Source organism: Gopherus flavomarginatus, chromosome 1 (genome assembly GCF_025201925.1).
Source record: "Gopherus flavomarginatus isolate rGopFla2 chromosome 1, rGopFla2.mat.asm, whole genome shotgun sequence".
NCBI classification, from domain to species: domain Eukaryota; kingdom Metazoa; phylum Chordata; order Testudines; family Testudinidae; genus Gopherus; species Gopherus flavomarginatus.
This window is the reverse complement of record NC_066617.1, coordinates 205207314-205226416: the sequence shown is the minus strand read 5'-3', so window position 1 is coordinate 205226416 and position 19103 is coordinate 205207314. Positions and strand designations below refer to the sequence as shown.

General features: G+C 44.0%; 1 protein-coding gene across 6 annotated transcripts in view; it reads right to left on the bottom strand.

Moving 5' to 3' along the window:
- TTC3 (tetratricopeptide repeat domain 3) overlaps positions 1 to 19103 on the bottom strand; it is a 367670-nt gene that overhangs the window by 334329 nt on the left and 14238 nt on the right. For 5 of the 6 annotated variants that reach the window (XM_050916320.1, XM_050916326.1, XM_050916335.1 and 2 more), the window contains exons 3-6: positions 15400 to 15445; positions 7911 to 8034; positions 6724 to 6811; positions 4234 to 4287 (exon numbers count right to left, since the gene is read on the bottom strand). In XM_050916320.1, the coding sequence (XP_050772277.1) occupies positions 4234 to 4287; positions 6724 to 6811; positions 7911 to 8034; positions 15400 to 15445 (312 nt within the window). The remainder of the gene's footprint in view (positions 1 to 4233; positions 4288 to 6723; positions 6812 to 7910; positions 8035 to 15399; positions 15446 to 19103) is intronic. The other variant, XM_050916294.1, reaches the window with a different exon arrangement.

The window sequence follows — 19103 nt, the reverse complement described above, 5'->3', positions numbered from 1 at the left end:
GCTCGACCATAGCGTGCGCTGGGGAGCTGGCAGGCACCGGACTCGACGGCTCCTGAGAGACCGGAATCGACGGTGTGGAGGCAAGCAGTGCCACAGCAGTTGACGGTGCTGGGCGGTCCGCCTTAGATGTACGCTCCGACTGCAGCGTAGACACAGGTGCCGCAGGAACCTTGTGCCTCTTGCTCCTCAGGGAGAGGGATCGGTGCCTGTCAGCAGGTTGAGCCGGTGAAGGCTGGTGCCAAGGGGTCTTCACTGACACCGTGCGCTCCGGTGCGGAGGAAGCACTCGTCCCCGGTGCCGGAGTCGGTGAAGAAGATGGAGGAGTTAGAGCTGCCTCCATCAAGAGTTGATTGAGGCGAATGTCCCGCTCTTTCTTTGTCCGGGGCTTGAACGCCTTGCAGATTCGGCACTTGTCCACAAGATGGGATTCTCCCAGACACTTTAAACAGGAGTCGTGCGGATCTCCTGTGGACACCGGCCGATGACAGGCCGCGCAAGGTTTGAAGCCTGGTGAACCGGGCATGGGCCCCGGTACTGGGGAGAGGAGAAGGGGCTAGCCCCCGACCCTCTAACTATATACACAACTACTATACAACTACTAATAATATAAAAGTTAACTATGTACACAATAACTATATAAACGAGCGAAGACCTAGGGAGGTGGAGATCAGCTAAGCCGTGCTCCACTGTTCCAACGACCGACACGGGCGGTAAGAAGGAACTGAAGAGCCGTGGGGCCAGCAGGAGTATATATTGGGCGCCATGGAGGCGCCACTCCAGGGGGCGCCCTGCCGGCCCACCGAGTGTTGCTAGGGTAAAAATCTCCGACGAACGTGCATGTGGCACGCGCACACCTAACTGGAATGGATATGAGCAAGCACTCGAAGAACAACTGATTCAAATCATCGATTTTAGTCTTGCACTGTATTTGTACTTTTTAGTTTTTGCCCTTAAGGGAAAGTTGATTCTCTAATTAATAACCATAAAAACACATTAATTTGCAATTCAATATAGACTTTACAGTATATTTCATGCTTCTTTATGCTAACTAGAAGGATACATTGCATATAAATATAAACAATTATACATCTTTTCATTTACATTTATTACATTACAAAATGGTGAATGATGCATTTCTTTCTTACTATATAATTTTTTTTTTTTTTTACTTGTGATGTGTCACACTCCATGTCAATGAAAAAATTCATTCAATTAAAAATGCACACTTTTTTTTAAAATAGTTGAATAAAACTACTAGTCCTGCCAGAATACTGCAAAACACAGCATTTGCGCAGAATTAGTGTTCCCTGCAGAATTTTACTTTCATGCTGAATTTGTGATTTCCCCTCAGAATTCCTGCATGTGCCTGGCATAGGGGGCTGAGGCTCCCACTGACAGCCCCAGGCTGATACTGGGAGCATGATTATATTGTGTTATTTTGACAAATAAAATATGTTGAATTTTGCAAAATTTTAAAATATTGTGTGCAAAATTTTTAATTGTTTGGCAGGGAATTCTTCCAGGAGTAAACAACCTTAAATGTGCTGGATATCTAAGAAACTGTTTTATCAAAACACGGTTTGCATTTAAAACTAACATTGACAAAACAACGTACTATCTCTAGTTAGTGAATTGAACTGATTGTTTCTGGTCACCATTGTCCAACATCTTCTCACATCTAGCTGTTATTCAGGTTGGAAGAGGAAAACAAGCTTTCCTGCATTAGCAACTCCCAACTGGTTTCTTAACTTTGAATAAACTAGTCACTAAACTGAACTAGTTAAATAAAATGAAAAAAGAAGAAACTATTCTTTCTGTACCTATAGAAGAGGCTACTACTGTTAAAAACTGGTTCCAGGCGCTTCGAAAGTGACTTCCACCAGTTAAGTGGTCTAACTTTCTTTAAAAGTCTGGCAAACATACCCCTTTTTTTTTAATTTAAATTGTTTTAATAGATTATAGTAAGCTTAGGCCTTAAGATAAATGTGAAATATGAAAGCTAATTCAAAAGTTATTTTGAAAAATATATTTAATTTAAATTTAAAATTTTTTTAAAAAAATCACTGATTTTTATTCACTCTGCTTTTCCCTTATTTCTCTTTTTGACAGATTAATCATCAGTAATAGTGTACTTGAATCCAAGTATTGCAGGATTTTTTAGAATATATCTAATGCACTACTCAATCATTTAAAATCACTCTACTGAAGTAAATATTGGTTTACAACTATCAACTTAAATTTTGTATTTTGTCACTGTAGCATCATAAATTTTAAGTTAATTTTGTATTGTGTGTTCTAAAGGTAAGGTGTTTCTGCAGAAGGCTTATTTTGGTGATCACTTTTAAGAGTCTGCATCATTCTGCAAGCTACTTTTCAACAGAATGAGTGCTCCTGTTGAAGACCATTTGGAAACATCAGTTAATGTAAAATGAGACAATGTGCTTACTTATCTGGGCTTCCCACCTGCAGCGCAAGCTTCTTTTCAACTGCAGTGGCTTTCAATTAACTTATGAGTACCGTTCAATTGTAGGCTTTGATCTATTTAGCATTTTTCTTGGTGACCCACTGTGGTGGGGTATAGAAACCCCACACTGGAATGTAAGGGGTTAAAGGACAGTCCTGGGCCCAGCCAGTCCTGCCCCTCTAACCCTGCAGAACATGCTCCAACTGGCAACATGGTTGAAAAGGGAGCAAAGCCCGCTCAGAACCCTGGAGAGGAGTACAGAACTACTCCACCAACTCCACCCAAAAGGGGCTAGAGATGCATCCTTGAAGTACAGGACTATATGCTGAGCCCAGTTCACATTGTTTTCTTTTCTTTTTGGAAAAAAGGAGACTAAGGGGGATATGATAGAGGCATATAAAATCATGAGCGATGTGGAGAAAGTAAATAAGGAAAAATTATTTATTGGTTCCCATAATACAAGAACTAGGGGCCACCAAATGAAATTAATGGGCAGCAGGTTTAAAACAAATAAAAGGAAGTTCTTCTTCACACAGTACACAGTCAACTTGTGGAACTCCTTGCCTGAGGGGGTTGTGAAGCCTAGGACTACACAGCGTTTAAAAGAGAACTGGATAAATTCATGGAGGTTAAGTCCGTTAATGGCTATTAGCCAGGATGGGTAAGGAATGGTATCCTTAGCCTCTGTTTGTCAGAGGGTGCAGATGGATGGCAGGAGAGAGATCACTTGATCATTACCTGTTAGGTTCACTCCCTCTGGGGCACCTGGCATTGGCCACTGTCAGTAGACAGGATACTGGGCTAGATGGACCTTTGGTATGAACCAGTATGGCCACTCTTATGTTCTTATTTTCCTTTATCTGGGACCAGAAGCAGAAGGTGCAGTGGTTGGAAGCAACCCAGAGAGGGTACCTCAGAGGGTCTATCAACACTGCTGACCCTCATAGGGCCCTGGGTCAGAGCCTGGTGGAGTGGGCGGGCACAGGTTCCCCTACCACTACCCCATGACTGAGTGGTCTCTAACCACTAAGCCACTCAAGCCAACTGAGGACTCTACTACACCCACCTATGTATTTGTGCTTCAGCCCAAACTGAGACAACAGCTGACATGAGAACAGACATTCCTCAAGCAGGGTGTTGCAAGTGAAAAGCCTTTGACTCTGAAATACACTTCTCCCGTGTCCAACACAGTCTGAGTTGGGGGACCATCAAAGCACATTCCAAAGCTTTTTCTAAACGAGTGGGGTTGAGTGCAGAATGTTTGTTAGCTGGTATGTTCTATCAGTGTGCTTTTAAAACAGATTCTGTGAATTTAGATTATTATTTTATTTACTATTGAATGCATGTCCATCAAGACAAAATGCCATTTAAATTAAATAAAAATATAAGTAGTGAATTATCCAGTAACAACTTATAGCTGTGCCTGATTTATTTCTCCCACTATTAAAAGTGGCTATGACATGGTCTTCAAAATGGCAAACTATAAAGCAAACTTCTTTTTTTAACGTTAAAGTAACTTTCCAGTTTATGTCATCTGTGTAGGTTAAGAGAAAGTGACAGACAGAAGAAAAAGTACATCCATGCACCAAAACTTCAGAACTGGGAGACTTCTAAGAAAATGAGACCTATTAAACCATCAAGGGCTCTAGCTGTTATATATCCATGTACCTTGTTTATATGTAGAAAAGAAATACTGCGGACAGATGGAAAAGCCTTATTTGTATTTACAGGAGGATTTTGTTGTTGTTGTTGAAGTCAAAATAACTTACATTTTCTATTCGAGTACCAATACTCAATATGCCACTGATAAAAAATGGATTGTTCTGGGGAAAAAAACAAACAAAAAAAGAAATCAGACTTTTCACCCAACCAAAAGCAAAGTAAGGTTGTTCACTCAACAGCATTTCTCTGTCTGTAATGCGATAACGTTTGAATGTTACATCTGATCCATTCAAAAAATTCAGGGAATGGTCTAGGCAACAGTGAGTAGAATCATATAGATTTTGGTGAAAATCAGAAGGGAAAAAGAGCAATCTGATTAGGAGAGCCAGCAGCTTCAAAGAACCGGTTGATGGCAGCCATTAACACCTTACCTTGTAACAATATCCCCTCTATCTCAGCTCTGCTGATCCTCCCAATACAGTACAATGTTGATATTCAAAATGACTTATTTCCCAGACAGAAAGACAAAAAAATAAGAATAATGGGGTGAAGGGACAGTGGGGAGAAAGAAAACAGAAGGAGGCTGGCACACAGGGAGCTTTCTGGAGGGAATACCAGGGGTATGGTTACACTGGCACTTCGTCAGCAAAACTTGCTGTTCAAGGGTGTTAAAAAAATACTCCCCCGAATGACAAAAGTTTTATCAAGGAAAAGCACCAGCGGGAACAGCTCCTTATCAGCAGGAGCACTCTGCTGCTGCTGGTGGGGAGTGAAGTTTGGTTTTTTTTGCAGTCAAGAGAGCTCTCTTCTGCTAACAAACAGCAGCTACACTGTGCAGCTTTTAGCAGCTTGGCTATAGCAGCACACTGTGTCGCTAAAAGCTGCATAGTGTAGTCATAGCCTAGGATGAAAGGATGCCTTGTAAGGGCAATGTGCTCAGACAGAGGGAACAAAGTGTGCGTCCCACTAGTACAGAGGTTCTCAACCTTTCCGGACTACTGTACCTCTTTCAGGAGGCTGATTTGTCTTGTGTACCCCAAATTTCACCTCACTTAAAAAAGTGTTTCCTTATAAAATCAGACATCAAAATATTTAAAAAAGTGTCACAGCACACTATTACTGAAAAATTGCTTACTTTCTCATTATGATCATAGAATTATAAAATAAATCAATTGGAATATAAATATTGTACTTACAGTTCAGCAGTCCAATATATAAAACAGTGTAAACAAGTCATTATCTGTAGGAAATTTTAGTTTGTACTGAATTCACTAGTGCTTTTTATGTAGCCTCTTGTAAAACTAGGCAAATATCTTGATGAGTTGACATACCCCTTGGAAGACCTCTGTGCACCCAAGGGGCACACGTACTCCTGGTTGAGAACCATCGCACTAGTTAATATGAAGTCATGTAACGGCAGAGCGGACCATCAGGATGCAGTTTTGGGTTGCACACAACCAATCTTCCATTGATCACAATTTTCAAAGTAAAAACTGTGCAATAGCTCAATTAAAAAATAAAAGAAAAAAGCACCACACCAAACACACACTAAAATATTTGGTTCATCATTTGCACACTCGCCCACAACCCTCAGTTTTCTTTGCTGCTTCCCTCTCTCCTTTGTTTGGCGTCTCCTATCAGTACATGGTTGTTTTGGACCAGACCAGCAGCAGCAGCAAGATTCAAACAGCAAACTGTTACTGAGGAAAAGAGGAGTGAAAGTGACCAAGAAAAGCAATTTTATTTCACTCCGTGAGTAGGCTCTACTGTCTGTACTGCAATCATGGATCAGGGAATGCTGTGCTATCAGGGCCGGTGCAAGGATGTTTCGCACCCCAGGCGAAACTTCCACCTTGGGCTCCCTGAGACACCCCCACTTGCAGCAGCTCCCCACCCCCCACCTTGAGGCACCCCTCCAGCCCCAGCTCACCCCTGCTCCACACATGAGCACAAGCACCTCGAGCACTCTGTGGCTGCTTCACTTCTCCTGCCTCCCAGGCTTGCGGCACCTAAGTTGATTAGTGCCGCAAGCCTGGGAGGCGGGAGAAGTGAAGCAGCCACAGCGTGCTCGGGGAGAAGGCGGGGCAGGGATGAGCTGGGGCGGCGAGTTCCCCTGCGTGCCGCCTCCCCCGCCCCTTACTTGCTGCAGGCAGCCCTCCCCGTGCTCCTCTGCCCCAGCTCCCTCCACCTAAACGCCAGCGGTGACCGGGGCGGCCGAAGATCCGGCCGCCGCGGTTGCTGCTGAAGAAAATGGTGCCCCCCAAATCCCAGCACCCTAGGCCACCACCTAGGTCACCAAAACAGTTGCACTGGCCCCGTGTGCTATCCACTGTCCAAACATGTAACAAACAGATGATCCATGCTCCAATCAAGCCCCCAGAGCCAGTTTTCTTGCAGACGTCACTGAATCATTGTACTTCCCTTACAAGAACAGTAACTCATAGTGCAACCCAACCGGCTGTCAACATATTTATTCACCCTAGCAGAAACAACTGCCTTGTTCTAATTTAACATATAAATCAAGATCTGTATCATGGCAAGGTGCTAATTAAGCAGTCTAACACATTTGAAAACATAAGTTATAGAACACCACTTACCACAACTTTCTTAGTCAAATCAACAATGTCTTCCAGAACCTCAATATCCCAGAGTCTCTTCAAACTTAGCTCACAAAAGTAGGAATTGCTTAAATGAAAACATTTATTTTTTTAGAAAAGTAAGTTTTGTCCTGTTATATAGCCTTAGCTATTAATATTAAAGTCAGTCCGATCTAAAGAAGACAGTGTTTAGAAACCTAGAGCAATCTCTTCAAAATGGGAAATCAGTGGTAGCTGCTGGGTTCTTAGCACTTGCAAAAACCAGGGCAATGATTTGGATGTTTAAATATAGGCATCCATTTTTGAAGAGTTCATCCCTGATATTCAGAATCAAAAGTCTCTTCAGTTATAGCTAGGGCCCTACCAAATTCACAACCATGAAAAACGTGTCACAAATTGTGACATCTGGTCTTGTGTGTATTTTTACTCTATACTATACAGATTTCAAGGGGGAGACCAGTGTTTCTGAAACTGCGGGTCCTGATCCAAAAGTGGGTTGTGGGTCGGAGGGGGAAAGGTTATTTTAGGGGGGTTGCAGTATTGCCACTCTTACTTCTGCGTTACCTTCAGAGCTGGGGGAGGCTGGAGAGCAGCGATTGTTGGCCAGACATCCAGCTCTGAAGGCAGCACCCAGCCAGCAGAAGGGTGGAAGGAAGGGTGGCAATACCATACCATACCACCCTTACTTCTGTGCTACTGCCTTCAGAGCTGGGCAGCCTGAGAGTGGCAGCTGCTGGCTGAGGGCTCAGCTCTGAAGGCAGTAGCGCGGAAGAAAGGGTGGCAAAACCATATCATGCCATCCTTACTTCTGCACTGCTGGTGGCAGTGGTTCTGCCTTCAGAGCTGGGCTTCCGTCCAGCAGCTGTCGCTCTCTGGCTACCCAGCTCTGAAGACAGGGCTGCCGCCAGCAGCTGTGAAGAAGTAGGGGTAGTAGCATATCGCAAACATCCTACAACAACCTTGCGACCCTCCCACAACTCCTTTTTGGGTCAGGACTCCTACAGATTACAACACTGAAATTTCAGAGATTTAAATAGAATAATTTGACCATGAAATTGACCAAAATGGACCGTGAATTTGGTATGGCCCAGTTATAGCCAACTTTGCTCATGGCCAGATTGAAGTATTAAAATAAAAACAAAAATGTAAAGGACAAGATTAACCAATATGAATACATGCATGCTTACCTGAAATCAGGTTTATTCTCCAGTTTAAACAGAAACGGCCAAAGGATGTAGATTTTAATCACATCGCAATAGTCTTTCAGTACATGAACTGGCTTACTGCACCACACTTCACAGGGATCAACTGCTTAAGAAAAGAAAAGGAAGACATAAGGAACTGGATTAAGAATAACCAAAGCTGAAAGTTTAATTTAAAAAAACAAACAAACAAAAAAAAAACACTAGAGTAATTTCTATGCTATGCTCAGACCTAAAACCTGGAATCAAGGAAATCAAAACGCTCCTGGTATAGCAGAGTTATTTGGGAGACTGGCAAAAGAAATGGGCAAACTATCAGTGTCAAGAGATTTTCTTTAGGGGTTGGAGGAGGTTTTTGTTTTTTTAAGAAAGGACATATTACCCTCTCTCAAGAAATCTCTAGGAATAATACATACAACTTCCTGTTTGCCTTCAGTGCCAGGGAGAACATGCATCTGACCTACAGGTTTCTGGTCCATACATCTCCCAATAAGCAGGCTGAAATCAAGTATTTGTTTCTCCCTCTTCCAATCAGAAGAAGCACTTGGCTCTATCTGGAACCAAGCAATATTAATTAAAAAGTAACTTGGAAACTCCTGGTCGTGAGAAATACTTGACTGACCCAAGACTGCAAATTGCAAACTGCATTCATTAACCAGGTCACTAATCACTCAGAACAATTCAACTGATCAGAATGCTGCAAAGACCACGATCAAAGCAGATTTTTCTCTGCCTGATGCATGACCACAGTAAGATTTCTAAAGCTCTTTGTGCTGCAATCAGACCTGAAATAGGTCATCTGACTGTCCAGGTTACATGTGAGAAACAAGACCAGTAAAAGAACACTCAGAAGCCACTACACAGAGGACTCAGGACAACAGATTATATTAAATGTACCAAGACACTTAGAACCTACTGAATTTCAGAAATCTTTATTAGCCTCCAAGAGCATGCCAACAAAAGTGTTTTTCTGACATGACCTGAAAAGTGTATGTCAGCCTTAAAAGAGGTGAGATACTTGTTAAGTACTCAAGCATAGTATTCAGAGTCTGACCAGTTATGCAAGTTGAGACAGAAACAAGTAGGACAGTCCTAATGGCGGCCAAAAATGACAGAAAAAAAGTTACTATTCATGAGGAAATTGTACAGCTCATGGACTCACAGGCCCAGTGCTCCCTCTCAGCTCTGTATGGTCCCTGGTAGGAACCCCCCTTCAGTGCAACATCCCTTCTTGGGTGTTCACTCTTTCTCAGAGGTTAAGACCCGGACTCCACTGCCTCCTGGAACCGCCCCTCCCTGAGCCTGTCTCTCGCGGTGGACCCCCTCAGGGAGTCCACTCACTCTGGACCCTCACAGGAGTCACAGTATAGGTGTTCTGGAACTACTCTGCAAGAAGCTTAGCCAAGACTCTGGTGCAGCTTAACTCCCCTCAGGGCACGCTGTCCAGGACAAAAAGCCTCCTCAGCTTTGGCGCTTCCTGGGTTCAATCTCAGAGCATTCAGCACCCCCCTTTCACACCGGGAGCTCACCGCAGTGGGTCCACCTAGATGGGACACCCAGGGAAGCCTTACATGTCTCCAACGGGCCATTCACCCCCACTTCCCAGTCAGCAGTGACTCTCAGCCAGCATTGTAAAACTGAAGGTTTATTAGGCCTGGTCTATAATAGTCATTTATTTCGGAATTAGCTGAGTTAATTTGAAAATAAAAAAAATTAATCCGTCCACACCACCAAACCAGTTTTTTCAATTTAAAGGGCTCTGTAATCCAATTTCTGTACTCCACCTCGGCAAGTGGAGTAGCGCTTAAATCGAGATGGCAATCCCAGGTTAAAGGTATTGTGGACGCACTTTGACAACATTGGCCTCTCCCTTGTGACCGCTCTGGACAACACTCTCAACTTCGATGCACTAGCAAGGTAGGCAGGAAAAGCCCCGGGAACTTTCGAATTTCATTTCCTGTTTGGTCACCATCAGCACAGGTGACCATCAGCAGAGTCCACCATCACAAGAGATCACACAGTCCTGAATTCGCAAACAACCTCCAGCATGGTCCAAACAGGAGGTACTGGATCGCATTGCACGTTGGGGAGAATTACATTCCAAAAAAAGAAAGAAACGCAAACATGCTAACATCTCCAGGGCCATGATAGAAAGAGGCTATTCCAGGGACACAGAGCAGTGTCGTACCAAAAAAATCAAAGAGCTCAGACAAGCATATCAAAAAGCCAGGGAGGCGAATGGGCTATCTGGGTCACAGTCCCATACATGCCGCTTCTACCATGAGCTGCATGCAATTATGGAGGGTGACGCCACCACCATTGTCCGGGAACACCTGCAATAGGGAAATTGCAAGGAGCGAGGAGGATGAGTCATTGGAGGACGAAGAGGAGTAGGAGGACAATGCAAAAGTGGCAAGTGGGAAATCCGTTTTCCCCCCTAGCCAGGAACTATGCTTAATGCTGGAGCCAATAGCCTTCCCCAACTCCCAAGGAGGGCTCCCGGACCATGACCCTAGAGAAGGTACTTCTGGTGAGTGAGAGCCTGATCAGAGCCATGCGGTGGGAGACTTCGGGGAAACCCAGCTATGCTGGGCTGTTCGCATTTAGTTTAAAGGGCTCATCCCTGCTCAGTCTCATTGGCGCCATGCAGTGGGGGGGGGGAAGCAATCATCCTAGAGAGCCCACAGGCCCTCCTTTTATATGGCAAACCCACCAGGCATTGCTTGCTATGGGAAAGCAATGAATGCAGAAGAAGCAGAACCCCACGTGCCCCTAGGGCTTACCATGGCTGCCTACAAGCCAAATTCTGCTGCCCGGCCACGTGTGATGGCTTACTCACACCAAAGTGGCAGGCATTTCTGTACAAGAGGCAAAACGCTAACTTGTACAGAAAGAACATGTGCTGTGTACTATGAATTATCTGTTTCACTGAGAAACAGTGTCCTCTTTGTTCTCTGAAATGTATATTTTAAAATACTACCCTCCCTTTTTCTCCTCCTGCAGATGCAAATGTTTCAACGCAGCACCTAACTACTCCATCCTAGGGGCTAGTCCAGATGAGAAGGCAGAAAAAATGAACTCGGGACAACATGTTCGCCAGCTCATGCAGTCCTCCTGCACCGATTGCCTCCAGGCATTCAGCTGGGCCCTAACAATTTCAGAGTCCCGTAAAGCATTACAGGAACACAAAGAGAGGAGGGATGCGCACAATGAGAGCAGGCAGGACGCTATGGTCAAGCTCATGGGGGAGCAAACTGACATGTTGTGCTATATGGTGGATCTAATGCGGGAAAGGCAGCAAGACCACAGACTGCCACTGCAGCCCCTGTATGATCACCCTCCCTCCTCCTCAAGTTCCATAGCCTCCTCACCCAGATGCCCAAGAACACAAAGGAGGAGGCTACGAGGATCCACACACTCAATCCCAGAGGATCGCCCAAGCAGCAGAAAGCTGGCATATGCGAACTTTTGATTTGGTTTCTGGACTTGTCCTTCCCTCCTCCTTCACCCCACTATACCAATACCCCGCCATTCCCCGGGTCTACCTTCTGACTTCTTTGAATGAGCTGTGCAACAAATAATAAAGAATAGTTTTTAACAATTTTGACTTTATTTCCTTTCATATATATAGGGGGCAGGTAACTTCAAGAGAAACAAAATACAACTGTCACATCGTACCCTAGCCAGTCATGAAACTGTCTTTCAAAGCTTCTCTGAAGCACTGCGCGCCCTGCTGTGCTCCTCTAATCACTCTGTTGTCTGGCTGTGAAAAATTGGCCACCAGGCGAGTTGCCTCCATCTCCCATCCCACCATAAACGTCTCCCCCTTACTCTCACAGATATTGTTGAGCACACAACAACCAGCAAATACAATTGGAATATTGGTTGTGCCGAGATCTAATCGAGTCAGTAAACTGCGCCAGTGCGCTTTCAAACGTCCAAAAGCACATTCTACCACCATTCTGCACTTGCTCAGCCTATAGTTGAACTGCTCCTTACTACTATCCAGGGAGCCTGTGCACAGCTTCATGAGCCATGGCATTAAGGGGTAGGCTGGGTCCCCGAGGATAACTATAGGCATTTCAACATCCCCACCAGTAATTTTCTGCTCTGGGAAGTAAGTCCGTTCCTGCAGCTGTTCAAACAGACCAGAGCTTCTGAAGATGCAAGCATCATGCACTTTTCCTGGTCATCCCATGTTGATGTTGGTGAAATGTCCCTTGTGATCCACCAGTGCTTGCAGCACCATTGAAAAGTATCCCTTGCAGTTTATGTACTGGCTGTCCCACCACGACAGGGATATGTGTTCCATCTATCACCCCACCGCAGTTAGGGAACCCCAGCACATTAAAGCCATCCACAATGGTCTGCACATTTCCCAAAGTCACTACCATTGATAGCAGCTGGTCAGTGACTGCGTTGGCTACTTGGATCACAGCAGCCCCAACAGTAGATTTGCCCACTCCAAATTGTGGTAACTATGGGATAGCTACCCACAGTGCATCATTCCAACATTCGATGCTAGCCTTAGTGTTGTGGACGCACTCCGCCGAATTCACGCAGTTTAGTGGGGACACACTAAAGAACGTATAAAATTGCTTCCAAAAATTCAAATAGAATAATTTCAAATTAACTTCGTACCGTAGATGTACCGAGTCAATAGGAACATAGTATAGTTTTCTACTCTTTGGTAACCTGTGACCGGTGTTATTGACCAACCACTTTCTTAAAACAAAAGCCATATCAATAGTACAGGTGCTGCAGCAGCATAGCTATGATGCCATTGCTATGCTGTTGTAACCCCATAGCTTGTTAGCACAGAAATCAGGAACTTTCAGCAAAGTCCATCTTGGGGGGATCCAGGGCCTGGTGCACTGGATTCCCCACTCCGATTACCCAACTGGAGACTGATCATTTTCAGCTGCCTGGCCCCAGACACGCCTGTTGCCCCTCCTCATTCCTTTGTCTCTTTCCAGGGCCAGCAGGTCACCTGGTCTACTTCGACACCTCCAACTGATTCTTGCAGAGGAGGTGACCCAGCCATCAGTTGCCAGGCTCCAGAGTGTCAATCATTCTTTGTCCCAGGCAGCAGTCACACTTGCCCTCTAAAGGTCATGGCAATGATCACACACCTCTTATCCCACCACCTAAATACAGTAGTTGAATAACAGGGGAAACTGAGGCACACAGTATTCAGAGAAGACATTAAAACCTTCCTACTTCATCAATTAATTGTTCTGTAATGTGATGACCTCAATGTCACTCCAGGGAGAAATTTACATTTCATTTTTTGTCAAGTATGCGTGTTTGTTGGAGTAGTTTACACATTTCTAAATGAGGTGTCAAAACTTGTAAGGATAGACTTTTACTTCTGACGCTTTGGTTACCAGTTTAAACAAAACAAATCTGCCAAAGAAAAATCATAGGTTGCAACTGACAACTGTAAACACTTTAGAATAGATTTAAAAAGCTATTTGTCATTATTTATGCTCATTCTTTGCATTTCTCTCAGTTGGGAAAACAAATACAAATGAAGACTACTTTACATTTACTTATAAACAGTTTCACATCCAGGCTTTTAATGTTGCAGTTGTTTGGGTTTCAAACAATGCAGGGGAGCATATGTTTGAATACAGCTGCTTTAAATGAAAAGTTTAAGAACTGTGAAAACATCTGTTGGCCTCAAAATCCACACTCCTTAGCATTCTAACTACGCCAGCCTAACCCTCAGTGTAGACACAGCTAGGTCAACAGAAAACTCCCTCAACTGACCTAGCTACTGTCACTCAGGGAGGTGGAATTCCTACAGCAACTGTAGTCTGCGTCTACACTATGGGGTTACAGCAGCATAGCTATGGCACCACTCCCATACCAGTGCAGTGTCCGTACTGTTGATATGGCTTTTGTGTTAAGAAAGTGGCTGGTCAATAACACTGGTCACAGGCTCCCGAAGTGTAGAAAACTCAAGTACTCAAAACCCAGTCAGGCCTATATGGAGATAAACAGTTGACATATATAGAATGGTATACTCAGGTCCTGGTCTAAGATTGGACCAATTGTGATTTGGGCAAGAGGCATAACATCTGAGTGTATTCTTTTGGGAGACCAGAAAGGAGACTTTCTCTGTATAGATGAGTCAAAAGAGATTAAGTGACATATGTAGTTGAGAGAGCCTGAAGCATGGGACTTGGTATGAGGCTTAAGGCCTAAGTCAGGCCCTGCTGATATAAAGCAAAGTTTGCAAGAGTCAGGCCTCTTACGAAAGAGATGGTTGCTTGCAGGGTCACTGTCTGACACACAAACTTGGCAAGAACAGGGCTGGCATTACAAAAATACAAATACTCCTAAGAAGTGCTAGGCACAGGATACTTGCATAAATACATTCCAGAAGGGTAGTACCAGAACACCCCAATATCAAGTTATGGTATAAATATACTCCCTGAAGATGATACAGTGACACACTTACCCCTCCTAAAGATAAGGTCAGGATGACAGAGTGATGGACAGAGATGTTTTGATCGAGCCAACATGTACAAGGTAAAGGGTGGTAACTAACCTAACCACGTCCGAGGGGCAATACATAACTTATTTGTATCAGTGTATAAAAAGGGTCACAGGGAGGGGAAGGGGGGTGTCTTTGTCCAGCCTATGGGGAAGTCAAAGGCCACAGCTCACTGAGCTAAGTCCATTGTAACAGGCATACATGTTCTAGTGTAACTATAGATGTAGATGTTGATCCAGGGAGCTAGGATAATTAACCTGGCCAAGTGCCTTTGCCACTGAACCAAGTCTGTGGTCTTCTAGGGCAGTTCGATAAAATCTGCTTCTGAGCTATCTGGCCAGAGGGAATACATATGCAGCCAAAAATTGACAACAACATGCCCATGGTTACACAGTAAGCGGCAAAATCAGGAATTCAACTTAAATCTCCCAATTTACAGTCCAGTGCCTTAACTGCAAGACAATCCTTCCTTTCTACAGAAATGCATATTTAGTTACAGAAAAAACTGTAGCTCATATAAACCAACTGCTAGATTCTGGCCCCAATGATTTCAATGGGTCTCTTCACAGTGTAAAATTAAGCCTCTGCAGGATTGCAGCCCAAGACCACATAGCTGAAGCAACTCAAAGACACCTCATTAAGAAAGTGAAGTTGAACCTGACGTGGAAAATTAATGCTCATTTAAGCTTTAATTCTCACATCATACTAAGAGGTTGCATGCATGTAATCCTAATAAAATATCCATATTATTCTTACGAACATATGGCTCTCTGTTAGGACAAGAGTGAGAAATATTGCAGCATGAAATATACACGCTTCTGCTCAACAGGGCTCCAAAAGAATGTTCCCAGCCATCCAAGCAAAATATAAGGGGGGGAAAAAAGTGAAACATCAGTCCGAATGACCAAGTAAAGCAGACAAGAGGAAATAGCAAGTAAAACGTTTGGTAACATCCAATGTCAGTTTACATACCTGTTTTATGTTTATTTGAAGAACGCTTTCTAAATTTCTCACGAACCTAAAAATAAAGAAAATTGTATTTTTTGAATAGCAATAAAAATCACAATGCACAAACCACAGGCAACATAATTCCTCTAAGCAACAGTGATTTAACTGGTTCTAAAGCAGTTTACGTTTATTTAACTTAGCTAAGGACTTTTTAAAGTCCAGAGATTTGGAGTAATCACATTTTTTACTTGCTCCGCTCCGGCACCAATAATGACTATTCCGGCTCCGCTCCAGCTCCGGGCAAAACCTGCAGCTCCACTGCTCCGTGCTCTGCTCCAAAGCCTTGTCTATCACCACTTTTCTCACCCTTTGCTGTACTAAGATATCAAGGAATAGTAATAGTGCTAGAAAACTTTGCTTTCAAATAACGAAAGAAAAAAAAATGTTCTGTGGACCCAGCCACAAAGATTATTCCTGTCCTTCTACTCTGAAAGCAAGCATTTTTAATCCTACTGTGTTGGGTTGGATCACAGAAACCCCCTTGGGGCTGCCAACTGATGTGCCATGACTACTTCTGCCCCTGCTTTCCTGCCGTGGCAGCTTGGGACTTCAGAGTCCTGCCTGGCTTGAGCCAGACCCACTAGCCTGCTGCAAACCCAGACCCAGGTCTGAACCACATCCCCTAATAGCTGTAGGCTTAATTGAAAGCAGCTTAAGTGTTCCTGTTTCTTAGGGTATGCCTACACTACCGGCCGGATCAGTGGGCAATGGTCGATCCAGCAGGGATTGATTTATCACATCTAGTCTAGACCTGATAAATCAACCCCCAAGCGATCTCCCATCGACTCCTGTACTCCAGCTTGGCGAGAGACACAGGTAGAGTCGACCGGTGGGGACGGGGGGACGACAGCAGTCGACTCCCCACAGTGAAGATGCCACTGGAAGTCGATCTAAATACATCAACTTCAGCTATGTTATTCATGTAGCTGAAGATGCTTAACTTAGATTGATGTCCCCCCCCACCCCCCCAGCATAGACCAGGGCTGACACTCAGATGCCCAATTCCCAATGGGGTCCAAACCCCAAATAATTCTGTTTTACCCTGTATAAAGCTTATGCAGGGTAAACTCAAATTGTTCGCCCTCTATAACACTGATCTCTCTCTATCAGGTATACCCCCAGGTCTACTCTGGGTTAATTAAGTAAAAAGTGATTTTATTAAATACAGAAATTAGGATTTAAGTGGTTCCAAGTAATAGCAGAGAGAACAAAGTGAATTACCAAGCAAAATAAAATGAAGCATGCAAGCCTATGCCTAATACAGTAAGAAAACTAAATACAGATAAAACCTCACCCTCAGAGGTATTCCAGTAAGCATCCTTTTACAGACTAGTCTCCTTCTAGTCTGGATCCAGCAATCCCTCACACCCCCTGTAGTTACTGTCCTTTGTTCCAATTTCTTTCAGGTATCCTTGTGGGTGGAGAGGCTGTCTTTTGAACCAGCTGAAGACAAAATGGAGCAGTCTCTCCCAGGCTTAAATAGACTTCCTCTTGTGGGTGGAGACCCCCTCCTCTCTCCTGTGCAAAGTCCAGCTCTAAAATGGAGTTTTGGAGTCACCTGGGCAAGTCATGTCCAAGCATGACTCAGTTTTTACAGGCAGCAGCAATTGCTATCTTGAATGTCTCCAGGAAGACTTCTTACGTGGACTGGAGTCTTTCAAGATCCATTGTTCGTTAAGTCTTTCTTGATCAGGCACTTAATTTGCACATTCCTTTCTCAATAGGATGACCAAACGCTTTACTAAGGCTACTTAAAAATCAAGCAGCTACACAGCCAATATCCATAACTTCAAATACAAAAATGATACATCCATACAAATCGGATTAATAGATTCACTAGGTTATAACCTTTACAGAGATATGTTACATGGCATGTGTAGCATAAAACATATTCCAATTATGTCATATATACATTCATAAGCACACTTCCATAAAGCCTTATGGGGTGCACCATCACACCCACCTTCAACATGCATAGTCTTACTATTTTCTTTGAGTAGAACTGGATGAATTTGCCTCAGGTCTGGTCTCACTACAGGCCTATATTGGCATAACTAAGTCATTCTGGGGTGAAAAATCCACACCCCTGAGTGATGAAGTTATACCGACTTAACCCCCTATGTAGACAGCGCTATGGGAGAAGCTCTCCCACTGACATAGCTACCATCTCTTGGATAGATGGTTTAACTACACGAATGGGAGAGCTCTCTTGCGTTGGCTTAAAGTCTTCATTAAAGCACTACAGCAATGCAACTGCGCCAGTGCAGTGTTTCAAGGGTAGACTTGCCCTTAGAAATCAATCAGCATTACTCCTCGTTTACTCCTGGGAGAATTCTGCACAGAATACTGTTTCAGATTGCTTTTCTCCCCCTGCAGAAAAATGGGAGAGCAAAGAAATCTGTGGGGAACACCTGTCCCTGGCAGCCTGGGCGTATCTGCCTGCAGCAGCCAACAGATGTAGATCGCAGGGCGGGGGTTTGAGCATGCATGGAGAGATGTTAAGGGGGCAGGGTTGGGCACACACCTGCATGCAGATGAGCAGAACAGACTGTCCCTCTCCCTCACTATTGTGGTGTCCCAGGCTTGGAGTGGGTAGGATTTTGTGAGGCAAGCTCTGTCCTGTGAAGCAGAGCAGAAATGTAACAACTAAGCAGGTAGGCTGCTAATGTTCCCCTTGCCGGTTAATTGTTCCCATTCGTAATCTGTTCTCCCAGGAGCCTAATACACATGTAAAAGCTTAAAGGCTCTTTTACATTGCCAGGGCAGTGTAAAGTAGCCTTATAGTAAATGACAGTAAGGGAATCATCAGCGAGGAAGATCTATGTGTTTTCTCATTTTTTTCCCTTCTGCCAGAGCAGCACAAGAGGATTAGTCTGCAGCTCAGGATCTACTTTACCTATCCATTTTTAAAAAGGCAGGACAATGGGTATGGCTACATTTGGAATTTCAAAGCGCTGCCACGGCAGCGCTTTGAAGTGTGAGTGTAGTCAGAGCGGCAGCGCTGGGAGAGAGCTCTCCCAGTGCTGCATGTAAACCACATCCCTTACGGGTGTAGCGTGCAGCGCTGGGAGCTGCGCTCCCAGCGCTGCTGCCCTGATTACACTGACGCTTTACAGCGCTGTATCTTGCAGCGCTCAAGGGGGTGTTTTTTCACACCCCAGTTGCAGCGCTGTAAAGTGTGAGTGTAGCCAAGGCCAATGATTAGCAACACTGTATGACTTTCATGTGTGAAAGTCTGAGCAATTTAAAATAACATTCTACTTTACTTTTATTTTGGTGCTCTGTAATGTAATTTAAATGAAAATTCAAGATTAAAAATAGAGTACAGGGTATTGGTTACAAAGTGTTTGTAATTTACCTTTTCTGTGCATTAGGAAATGCTGAACAATTATTGTGATTTTTTTTTTCCTGTATGGTAGTTTAAATAAAATTACTAAAATAAGTTAAATTGGTGTGATTATATTGCATTACTTTGACAAATAAAATATGCAGAATTCTGCAGAATTTTTAATTTTTTGGCACAGAATTCTCCCAGGAGTATTCATTCAGCCATTCGTCTTCACAGTCCTGCTAAACCCTACCCGTTTCAGGAAAACAGGCAATCAAACCAACAGGTCCCTTTGGGTCGCTGCCCCCCTTTTAAGTAATCACTGAATATGGCCAAATAT